Raw genomic sequence first — 12,496 nt, forward strand, 5'->3', positions numbered from 1 at the left:
AGCCGCTGAATTCTTAAAACTCTTCTAATGTCATTTCCCCAGACAGGATCTTAGGAAGCTCCACCTGCATCCAGTCGGGACATGGAGAGAGAGATCATCATTTGTTAGAAACTTAGTTATGATCTTTCTCGAATTTTGGCTATAGTCTCTTTGTGGGTCAAGGTTACAGCTTTGACTCTCCTGTGTAGGAAGGAAGAAGCGGTTGAAACAAAGCCATTCCCACGAGGTGCTAAAGGTTTCAAAGAACGCACTGGGCAGAGATGTCCTCAACTTGATTGTTTCCCTCAGCTCTCCTCTCTACTCCCCAGGAAATTCTGACTCAAAGTTGCAGGAGGAAATATTTCAGTACATTCAAACATCTGATGGTTATCAATATAATAGATATCTATGACATCTGTAATAAGGTATTAAATTCTTCATGTTCCACTACTCATGACTATTCTGCTGTGCATGCCTATCGGAATTCCAGGAAGCAAATTAGTTACCCAGAAGTCTCCACCCCACTTCCCAGCTTCCCACTCTGAAGCTGCGAGCTCCACCTGCCTTGCCTGGGAAAGAACATGAGTGCTACACTGCAAGCAAGTATCATAAAAGAAAATAAGCATTTATCACCAGTATCTAAAAAACAAAACAACAAAATACCACACTACACTAGAAAAAGTATCATAACTACAAAGTAGGCATATTAATACTATATTGTCCCTATTAATATAATGTTGTCCCTATTTAAGTGAGCTCAAAGAATTTTTAAGTTATTAATCCATAAGAAAAAAGGCAGCACCTCTGTGCATCAGATTGGCAAGAACGAAAAAGAAAGTTTGAGAAACAATAAAATAAAAAGGATACCAAATAAAACACAGTAACTTAGATCTATTTCACCACACTATTCTTACTCTCAAACTTTCTGACTACTTAACAGATGGTATTTCTGTGACACCTCCAGTCATTCCATAACCACACATCAGCCTACAATGCGGGTCACTGCAGAGCTTCTTACACACTCGGTTCACATACCAGACCTCACTGTGATTTCCTCACATTTCATTCACCCTTAAACTAAGTGACCCTGAGATAAGGCAAAAAACAGCAGCAGGTAAAGTCTCTATGAAAACTAAAAAGGGAGAAAGAAAGACAGAAACAAAATACCAGACAGCTACAGATGCAGAAAACGAAAAACATTAGAAAGGGTAACTATGCTAAAAGACCAGGCAAAAAAAGACCACTAGCTACTATTAATAATTTGCAAGGCTTGCAACATAAACAAACCCTTGTAGTCTCATACCTAAAAAAAAAAAAAAAAAACAAAAACCTATAATAGTACCCATATAGATGCCTACTTAAATCCCCATTTCAACTGCAATACTCAAATCTTTACTCAGAAACTCACTACCTATTAGACTCTCTATTTCCCTCATTAAATAGAGGGAGTTTTTAGTTCTTTCCACAAGAGTAATCCCACACACGCATGTGCACACACTCTCTCCCCTCCAACACTCATTCTTTAAAAAAGGTGAGCAATTATTGTAAAATGGCATATAGCGTGGTTGAAGTAATGGGTAATTGATGAATTCAAGATAAAGATACTGTTCCTCATGAGGCAGGTTTACGTAAAGAACGGCACTACTCAGCTTAAAGAAACCACAATTTACAACGTAAAAACAGCTATGTTAGTCTCACGAGTACACATGGATGAGTAGTGGTTTAATTTGTCTCATACCTTGCTCGTAGATGCCTTGTAAGTTGTCTTTAATTTCTGAGAAAGCTGACTGGTACTATGACTGGCTGTTGAGACAAATAAGTTCAAAAGAAGATATTTCAAATACAGCATTAGCTTATTTGTATAAGTAACTGGTATTAATTTCCTTCAACAAGATTCCAAGTTTTGGCCAGCAAAGTACAAAAAAGGTAAATTCAAAAATACTAGTTTAGGATTCTTTGTGGTTCTCTTACCTTTTGTTTTCAGCTGTCCTTTGCTCAGTTCAGCTCCATCAATTGTCTGTCCTTCACCTGCTAAACGCTCATTCAGTGTATCAATCTCTCTACGAACTAACAATAAAAAAATTTCACATTAATACAAAAAACTGAGTATCATTACCAACACCATTAACATCTTATTTAACAACTGCTCCAGTCAATAAGTAATCTATTTTATGCTAAGGACAGGAGAAGAGATCAGCTGTGATTTTACAAAAGCAAGTTGCACCAAGACATAAACCAAGACTCATGCTCTATTTTCCAGAGATTAACCTTGATCCAGATTACAAGGAAAGTATTAGCAATTTCTAATTACTATTACTTGTACTAATACATGTGGCTAAGGATTAACAAAACAGCTTCTATGAAATACATAGCACATCTGTATTGACTTAAATCTGATAGAAGACAGAAAACTGAGAGCATCATAAATATTTCAGCCACAGAATTAGTATGTCACTTCTTTACAAAGATTAATCACAAAATAGCATTCTCCCCAAATGCTTGTCTATCATTAGAGTTTCAGTAAGAAAAGTAATGCAGCAAATGTGTATATTTTTTACACTTTGAAATAGGTTACAAATTGTAGAATGACATAAACATTTTACATTCAAGTGTTTCAGAAACACTAAATACAATTAAATTCTTTTCATTGCACAACAGACAAAGCATCTCTTCGTAACAGGAATACGCTTTTCTGTCAGTTATTTATAACTCCCTTCAGTGTCATTTCAACACAAGACAGAGTGACAGCATAGCTAAACCAAATCAGGAACTCTCAAATAATTTCCCATGATTGGGCTCGTTTAAAGTTACTCAGCTTCATTTTATAAAAAAGATTTTCAGTGGCTTATAGCTTTTTCTCAAAATCCGGACTGATATTCTTTAAGTGTTCTCCTCAGGTAAAATCTTGTTGATTTAACTGCTTTAATCATGCAGTTTTTCACTGTTCTTGAGAATAATTCTAGGTCTGTCTTCCCACAAAATCTTAGGACTTCTTTAAAAACAAGTCATTCACTCCCAGGCTTTGAAATGTGGGAGAACACAAGCCATCAGGAGTATGATTCCTGCCATTTCTGAGAAATTCACTGAAGTCTCAGTTCTAACAACTAGAAAAGTCAGTTTATGCTTCCATACCACATCCAAGTGCTTGAAATAAGCAAAGCAAGATTCTCTTTCCTGCCTTCCCTTTATATAAACCTGAACTTCTTTAAAACACAGACAATGTGAAAGAGAAGTAAACAACGAGACAGGCTTGTAGTAACAGATGACTGAAACAAACACCAGGTAGATATAAGAATTGCCTGAAATGATTAAGACTGAAGCCTGGAAAGGATAAGAAAAGAAAGAAACGAGAAATAAGTTGTAATAAGGGAAAGCAAGCACATGAAAAGCCACAGAGGAAAAACCTGAGATTCTCTACATACCAAAACAGCAACACTGATGTAGCAATTAGACCAAAAACAAGAAAATAACAGACTGAGCATCAGAAGAGCAAAACTTAGAAACTGTCGGGGGGGGTGAAAAGAGATCACAAAGGCCAGAAGTGAACTAGAACTGTGAGGTGAAGACGGAAAATGCAGAAGAAACAAAAATGGAATGTAAGGAAAATAATCATACTCCGGAGGGTACAGACAAATTCACCATCTGTTTTCTAACAAACATTTTAAAAGTTTGGTGGGAGAAGAGGTTCCCCTATGTTTCTGGCTACCAGTCAACTTCTCCGCAAGAGGCTGAGAAATCAGTTGTGCAAATTGTCACTAAAAAAGTGTAGTGTTGATCATAGCCTTTAACCAACACCATCTCAGGTCTTAAGAGAATAAAAAACCAGCACGTTTTCAAAAAGCAAATGAGAACATTTTTTAACATGAGTGTTTGGTTTAACTGTGGGAACAGATTAGGTGTGGAAAACAATTTTGACCTGGAGCCAAACCAGACAGATTCCAGAATTCAGAAGTCAAACCATGCAACACAGCTTCCAAAATCCAGCAAGCAAAACTGAGCAGAGGCTCTACTGTGTGACTGCCTCTGTTACCTACTTTGGATCTTCTTCCATTGCCCTGGATCACTTACATTACCATATGACTGCACTGTCATTAAAGAAATAACATTTTTTGCAGATAACACCAGGAATTTTTATCTTAGTGTTTGACTTCAAAATTCATGAACAGTTGCGGATGCTGGTTAAGCAATGCACTAAATAGTATGATCCAGAAATAACACATTTTAAATTTTATCAAGAAAGAGACTTTTCCAATTTTATTTACTAGAATTATGTCACTAAAATTAAGCCTGCAAATATACAACAGAGCCACAAGGGTCAAAGGCTGAATAAAGTTACTGCCAGATTAGCACAGTATACACCAGAGCCTACAATGATGAGGAGACAGTCACTTCATTATCTTTGTCTAAGAGTCAAGGAGCATGACACACATCAGCTCCCACTACCTGCGTCAAAGAGCTAAGAAAGTGATTTTTCCAAAAAGGTACAAATCCCATCTTTGCCTACAAGTCCAAAACAATTATTTAACTCCTCACAGAAAAGCTACACTAATTATACTACAGTGTCCAAGGTGTCTCAATTAGTGCTACTACACCCTAAATCCAAATAATTCATACATTACTAGAAAAAAATAGATACTCACGTTCCAAATTTTCAATATACAGGTTCTCGAACTCCCGTTCTATTTGTCCAAAAAGTTCAAGAAGTGTATTCCGGACAGAAGATGGTAGTTTTGAATCCTAGGAGGCAAAATATTGGGATTTATATTTTTCTTTACATGTATTTTATGTAGTTACCCTTCAATCTTAAACTGATTTTAGCAGTTCTCTATCTCCCAGCAATAAGGGAAATTAAAACTTATTACTAGTGTAGGACACAAAACAAGAAGCCCTGTACCTCATAAAATTATTCATTTTACATACTCTTTCAAGGGACAGAATCCAAATCACCTGTGGGTGTTTTTTGTTTTCACTAGAGAAAAATTATAAACTGTAAAGATACCTGTACTATTCACTTAAGAAAAAAGGTGTAAAAAAATGTATAATGTAATGTCAAGGTGCTTTCAGTTCAAGAAGAAAGAATACCTTTGGTTGACAACATATTTCAGATGTTGCCTATGCATTAGGTTAGGAAGTCACCATCACAAAGCACCTTATCAAAGCTTGAGACAAACTAACCTTTTAAACATATTTTCAACATTTACCTACTTTTGTCACTAACCGCACCTAAGAGTGAAGGAAACTGCAATTTCTAATCCTTCCTTCCCAAGACATTACTCAAGCATCTCCTATTCACAGAAAGCGTTTTGAAGCAAATTCAGAGGAGGGATAATTTTTTGACTTCGGCATAACCAACAGACCAATTCTGAGGAACAAAAACAAGTATGCAATAAAACCACTAACACAGGGTTTCTATGATCTGAGCTCAGTACACAGCTTGACCACAAGTTTCTCTTGGTAAATTATTTAAATTTTATGCATCTGCCTATAAACCAGAGATCAGCACTGTATTTTCCCTGAGCAAATGCATACCATGTTCAAAACAAGTACTGATTTCTGTTGGGAGTCAAGGTTCTCATTGTATTCATACTTCTGTTATCAAGCCCTGTTGAGCAGACAGTGGGTAAAGCAGAAGACAACTTACCACAGTATACTGAGAACCTAGTACTAACAAACATCTTAAAACTTAAAGTACAGCATGCTACAAAAAAACGGAAAATCAGAGAGGAGAAAATACCGTCATTAGTCTAAAAAGTATAATCAGTTAATTCACTAGAAGGAGCAAAGGATGAATCATCCTTGCTTGCTACGTAAATAAATTCTACTAAATTTGTTCTATTCAGTTGCTGGTGGACCACAATATAAAGGTTGACTTACTGCATTTATTATTTATCTAGGTAGCCAGCTATAAAATTTAAGAAAAGCTTCTGCTTAACTGAGCTTTACCCTAACAATGAAAAAGCTAAACTACACCTTTGTAGCATATCTAACCTATCATCTCAGAATTCAGTAAGACAATATCAGATCACTGCACAAACCTGTAAATAATGCAGCTGTATTCAAAAACTGAGAAATAGCTACACAAGGAAACAAGCTACCAAATTTTGAAGTGAAATACCAATATATCGATGTTCATCTATTAAATACACAGGGAATGTGCGCATCAGCGACATCTCTTTCGATAAACAAAGCAAAAGTATATAATTTCAAGAACTCAAAATCACCAGCTATGAGCACTAACCACTATTTCAGGTCTATAAGTACAGAAGCAGCATTACTAGCATAGGAGAACAAATATTAGCACAGGATATCACCTAAATGTCAGTGAACTTCACTATTCAATGCAAGTTTAAGGATGATTACAGCTTGTTTTGCCCTTAAGTGTTCCAGCAAATCCAAATCAGAAGAAATTGGCTCCATTCCTATAAAGTGAATTGGGAAGAAACATGTGCGTACTGGCCATCAGAGGGCAGCATGCGCCTTCCACCAAGCTTGCATCTGAACAACCAGTATTTAATTTGACTCAGGGTTTGTTTCATACAGTCAAGATGATTGTCTTCAGAAACTATTAAAAAAGCCTATTATGATCCCGATTTTCTAAGTTATTCCTGATTTTAAAGAGAAGAGCAAGAGAAACCACTAGTAGCCATGACACAGAGCACGTCTGCTTTGTTAGATTCAGTTTTGCACCAGTTTCACAGCTACTTCGAGCTGCGGCACTGTGCTGAAACAGGCACGATGCTGACAGAAGTGGTCCTACGCTCCTTATGTCCCCCCAGGATATTCCTTTCTGCATCTTCATCTGTCTCTGCAATGAGACAGTACTTTCGTGTATGCATTCACAGTCAAACAGAACATTGAACAGATGTAGATTAAAACCATCTTGAAACAAAACTGATTAAACAAGAATACTACACAAATTAAACACTATTAAGAGAAACATTGCAGTTAGAAGAAATATTTCCAATTCATTTATCCAATAATTCCATACAGTAAGGTTATTAATGAAACTAAGTTATCCTACAACTTTCCAAAGAGAAAAATAAATGTAGGAAAGGTTTTCAATCCACTTCTCAGAGTCCGAAAGCACAAGCAAATCTAAACCTGTTATAAAGTAACCAGCACAGTAAAACACATCCACTTCCTTCACCCTCTTTAAAGTTGGCATTATTTAAATTAGCTTATAAAAGTATCGCATAATAACGTTATCTGTTTATCTGCAAAAGTACTTTTCTAGATCTCATGTGGTTTACGGTTCCACTGTGAATGGGCACTAATACTCTCTACTCGTTAGAAACTGCTACTGGCTGTTCGAGGTTAAAGGTCAGCAAAATTAAATAAGATGCTCCACATAACATTTAAAACATTTACCTACTACAGCATAATACATTTACAGAGTTTGATAAGAAATACAAAACCAGCTAAAAATGTTGGTTTACTCCACAGAAGTGACATCATGCCTTAACCTCTCAGCTGCCCTTCACTCCTTCCCTGAAGGCTGTAGAAGTCCAAATGCAACAACTAAAAGCAACAACTTGGGCTTTGTTCCCAGAAAACTAATGTTGTAATTAACCAAATAATAGATTCAATTAAAAAAAAAAATTGTCACAACACTGAGAAAACACAAGGTTTTCCCTTCAGAGTATCTGCAGAGTTCAGGAATTTTTCTCATAGCCAAATACCATTAGTATTTCAAACTACCTCTCTGATAAAAACCAAGTTTTGCATCATCTTTGCCAGGCCTGCATTAACACTACATATTCAATTTGACAGCAAATAGCTTTCAAACTGCTGTTTGCTTATCTTTGACAGCTCTACTCCAAACACTTCCTATAGGAGCCTTACCTACAGTTAACCTCAATACAGTCAGGTGAAGTACTCCAAATGGCTCCAGACTGTGTTCACTACACAGACTGGCAAGTTTCAGAAAATTACAGAGGTCTGTGATTGTTGTTCTTTCCCTTAAGTACAGAAGACCATATCTTCATTTGAGCCAAATTATTAAAAGAAAAAAAAACACCAAAAATTAAGTTAGTTCACACCTCTGTCAAGCAGATGATGTTTGTTTACTTTATGGAAGGAATGCAGAACAGCATTCCCACTAATACTTTCCCTATCAGAGTCATAATAAGAAATATTCCCATCTATTCAGGAAAGACAGATATTATTCCAGGAATACCTGGGTTACTACTACCACAAATCTAAACTTATAGCATCAAGAATCAGTCCTCAACTGCAAGAGGTGGGGGACAGGTGCAGAAAAATAAATAAGCTGTTACTTTGTATTTCTTCATGGTTCTATCATTCATGTAAGAATATATAAAAGCCAACAAAAAACTCCACAGGTCTGAATACAACCTGAAACACTGTCAACATCCATGTCAACAGTCTCCAAAGGCAGTTAACACTTAAAATCAAAAATGTCTGCTGTTCCTGCATCTTTAATGGACATATTTCATTACTTAAGTCTATTTAATTTCTTCACATAGAAAACACATCACAGAAAAGTTCAGGAAGTTACTCAAGCAGCAGCGTGTTCCCTTACCTGCCCTTCCAACATGTCTCTCTGCAGTCCTGCCCGTTCTTGCTCAGAACTGTTGGTTCTTCGGATTGAAAGACTGTGTGATTTACGTTTCTGCTTTGCCTGGCGAGCAGATGCACAACTTCCACTTTCTATTGGCATTACTTCAAAAACACAGCTTCACAGAGGCTCCTATGATAAACTAAGGACAAGTATTACACATTACAAATTGCTTTACCAAACTAACCAGGGGTTTACATTTTTTTTCTCAGAATAGAAATATTTAGTTCTACTAAATTTTGGAGTTGTTTGGGGTGTCATTAAAGAGAAGGGATACCTAGTAATTGCAACTATTCTTCAACCAACATTAAGTTCAAAACCACATATGCATATACTTAAATAAAGTGAAATCACTTCTGCATTACTTAGTCATTAACCAACAAACCTCCACAAAAGAAAAATAAATTCCACTACCTTGCCCATTTTGGAGAACACCAGCAGAGAGAGCCCCAAAATGCTTCCAGGAAACAACTATTATGCACTGAAACTATATTGCACTGAAATGCATGCAAAATTAAAACCCAGCTGGAAAATGAAAGCAAACAGACATGATAATTCAGGGACACTGTCAGGTTAAAAACTTATTATGCAACATTGTGTTAGTATGCAAAATGTAATACATATGCTTGTTTACACATAAGCAGAAATTAATTTTAATGACAGAAGTTCTGAGGGCTACTTTCCACCATTTTTGACAGCTCACGGTTTAACTTTCTTGGATAGTAAAAGTGCCCAAGAACTGATGAGAAGAGTGAAAGTGCACCTGACCTACCAGGTGGTTGTTGGGTTTAACCTCAGCAGGTTGTTAAAGCCAAATATGCATTTCAATATCCTTAAAAACACCTGACAGTATCACCAATTAATATTACCATGCATGATCTACTGCTTTCCTGTGTTTAAGAAAAATCAAATTATGTCTGATTTCTTGCAAAAACATGAAGAATATATTCTTAGCTGTCAAAATCTTATTTTTTTACAAACAATTACTGGATTTTTTTTTAATTAAACCTGATATTCAACAGAAATTTTTAGTTTCACAGGGTACCAGTTGTTAAACATTTCAAATGTCTGAGGATTGATTGCTCAAAATTCTCCAATCATGAACATTGAGAACAAAATAAAAATTCATTCTCCAGCATAAATGATTTCTGAAACAATTACAACTTAACACAGCTGCAATAGTCTGCAGAGAAATAGGAGAGCAGAGTTGGCAAAGCTAACAAGGCAACTGAGCTTCCTTGTAAATAAGTTGATCAGAGAAAATTTAAACCAAACCCAAGACCAGTTCCAATTTAAGATCCGCCAACACACTAGATCTCAAGCTAGGAATGAGCACCGTTGCTGTTAACAAAACTAGACATTAACCAGTTTGGCAGTTTTAACATGGTATTTGCAGCTTTTTAACATATCATAAAGCCAAGGAAAAGCATAGCTTACTAAAAACGCAGTATGCACCACGAATAAAAACAGCTTTAAATTTGCTTTGGTTTTTATATCGCAAAATGAAAATATGTAAAGATACATAAACCATACCAGATTTAGTCAAGGTTTTGATGCCCATCCATCCTCAAATTTTCTCACTGAAAAAACTAGTATTTTAATTAGCTTCTGACAAAAATTAGTAACCTGACACAAATCCCATAGTGAATCTAAAATAAAAAACAGGTTGCACCAGTATCTTCTACTGCACTGAAATGATTTTGTTCATCTCCTCTGGAATCTGCACAGTCCTCCCTTGTACCTAATCCCATCAGAGCTTTTTATGTGTGATTAATCAGTAGTAACTAATTAGCTATGTTCACAGATTAAAGAAGAAAGAAGATCTAGAACTACCATTAAGTACTTTCTTATTTGACTGGATTTCATTTTTCACCATGGCTAGATTCCCCTACCATAGAAAGCCCATCCCATAAACAACTTATTGCCAATTTTCTGGGCTTCACTAAGTATCTCCCTGTTCTTGGACATATGGTCAACAGTTAGAAACAGGTTCTCAGTGCTCACATTTCTGTTTCTCTTCAAAATATGATCAGATCCCAAACACATGTATGCTCTCCTCTCTTCCATTCTTCTTCCCATCTCCCTTGGGAACCACTTTTTCAGTGCCTTTCAGTTACTGGCTTCTGCATTGTGTGGGTTTACTTTTTAAGGTCCAAAGCACCAAACTCTGTGTGCATGCACACAGATGTGTTAAACAGTTTTATATCTATACATACATACAGTTACCTATAATCATATAAATCAGTTAACACTATTTCACTTAAGCTAAGTGAAAAAAAAAAAATCTCATTTCTAATTGCTGCTAGATATAGTTCCTGAGTTGTAGCTATACACATAGCTGTTAATATGGTTTATATTTGCTCCATATCAGGCATTATTTTAACTGTCTTAACTTCCATTTGCCCTCTGCTGACAAGCTCTTTCGTTTTAGAGGACTTTACCAAGAAAGACCCTTTTCTGAATTGCTTCATGGAATCATAGAATGGTTCAGTTTGGAAGGGACCTCCAAAGTTCATCTCGTCCAACCCCCTGCAATGAGCAGGGACATCTTAATTAGATCAGGCTGCTCAGAGCCCTGTCCAGCCTGGCCTTGAACGTCTCCGGGGATGGGGCATCTACCACCTTTCTGGGCAACCTGGGTCAGTGTTTCACGAGCCTCACTGTAAAAATTTCTTCCTCATGTCTAACCTGAATCTCCTCTCTTTAGTTCAAAACCATCACCCCTTTTCCTGTCACTAGTGGCCCTGGTAAAAAGTCCCTACATCTTTCTTATAAGCCTGTCACTAGAGGCCCTGGTAAAAAGTCCCTACATCTTTCTTATAAGCCCGTTTGAGTATTAAAAGGTCGTAATAAGGTCTCCCCAGGGACTTACCTTTTCCAGGTTGAACAACCCCAACTCTCACAGTCCTTCATAGCAGAGTTGTTCCAGCCCTCAGACCATTTTCGTAGCCATCTCCTGGACCTCCTTTAAAAGGTCCGTGTCTGTCTTGTACCATTGGTTACTGGATACAATTGGTTTTCTGGGCTCCAAGCGCACAGTGCTGCCTCATAATCTGATTTTTCATCCACCAGTACCCCCACTACCAAACTTTTCTCAATCCTTTCATCTCCCAGTCTGAACTGATATTGGGGATTGCCCCAACCTTGCACTTGACCTTGCTGAGCTTCATAAGGTTCGCATGGGCCCTTTCCTCAAGTCTGTCAAGGTTCCTCTGGATGGCATCCTGTCCCTCAAGCAAATCAACTGCACCACTCAGTATCAGTATGTACAGATTTGGCAGCTATACATTCTATTATGTAGAATTTAAAGGGACACAGTCATATGCATGAGATAACATTTTTACACAGTGAAATTCTCACATTAACTACACAGAAGTTTCCACTTTCCCAGCTCATAAGCAAACAGAAAAGAGGAGGTAAGAAACCCCCTCATTCCGGTATCTATTTGGTAGCAGCACTTCACCTGCAGCCAGTGCCATTGCCAGGAATTGCAGTCTCCTCATGCACCAGCATGACCACGTCACTCATGCATCGCTCTGGGGAGAGCAAACATGCACCCCCTCCCCAGGCCTGCGAGGGGCTGCACACAGCCAGGGATACGCTGCAACCACAGAGCCGACAAGCAGGCATGTGCCTCCAGAGTACAGGGAAGGAGAAGCTGGAGGGGACGAGCTTCGCTGCCTTGAATATTGTTCTAAATTCCACCAAATAGCCTTACGCACTTTCAGTAAGGGAGCGATACTTAAAGTTTTTACAACCAGGATGGAAATTCGTTTTTTTCAAAAAGTGTCCCTTTAAATATTAACTTTATTTTGACAATTTCAGAACTAATTTGATGCTAATTGCAACAGTAAGAAGCAATAGGTTTTTCAAGAGGAGATTTCATAAAACAGATCCTTGGCAATATGATGCTAAAAAAATAAATAAATAAGGTGCTCA

At 37.2% G+C, this 12,496-nt stretch overlaps 1 protein-coding gene across 3 annotated transcripts in view; it reads right to left on the bottom strand.

Moving 5' to 3' along the window:
• WDR37 (WD repeat domain 37) overlaps window positions 1-12,496 on the bottom strand; it is a 45,224-nt gene that overhangs the window by 27,316 nt on the left and 5,412 nt on the right. For all 3 annotated transcript variants that reach the window (XM_065829894.2, XM_065829897.2, XM_071805306.1), the window contains 4 exons: window positions 8,522-8,699; window positions 4,620-4,716; window positions 1,951-2,046; window positions 1,718-1,782 (listed from right to left, as the gene is read on the bottom strand). In XM_065829894.2, the coding sequence (XP_065685966.1) occupies window positions 1,718-1,782; window positions 1,951-2,046; window positions 4,620-4,716; window positions 8,522-8,659 (396 nt within the window). In that variant the 5' untranslated portion in view covers window positions 8,660-8,699. The remainder of the gene's footprint in view (window positions 1-1,717; window positions 1,783-1,950; window positions 2,047-4,619; window positions 4,717-8,521; window positions 8,700-12,496) is intronic.

This window comes from Patagioenas fasciata, chromosome 2 (assembly GCF_037038585.1).
Source record: "Patagioenas fasciata isolate bPatFas1 chromosome 2, bPatFas1.hap1, whole genome shotgun sequence".
In the NCBI taxonomy this organism is placed as follows: domain Eukaryota; kingdom Metazoa; phylum Chordata; class Aves; order Columbiformes; family Columbidae; genus Patagioenas; species Patagioenas fasciata.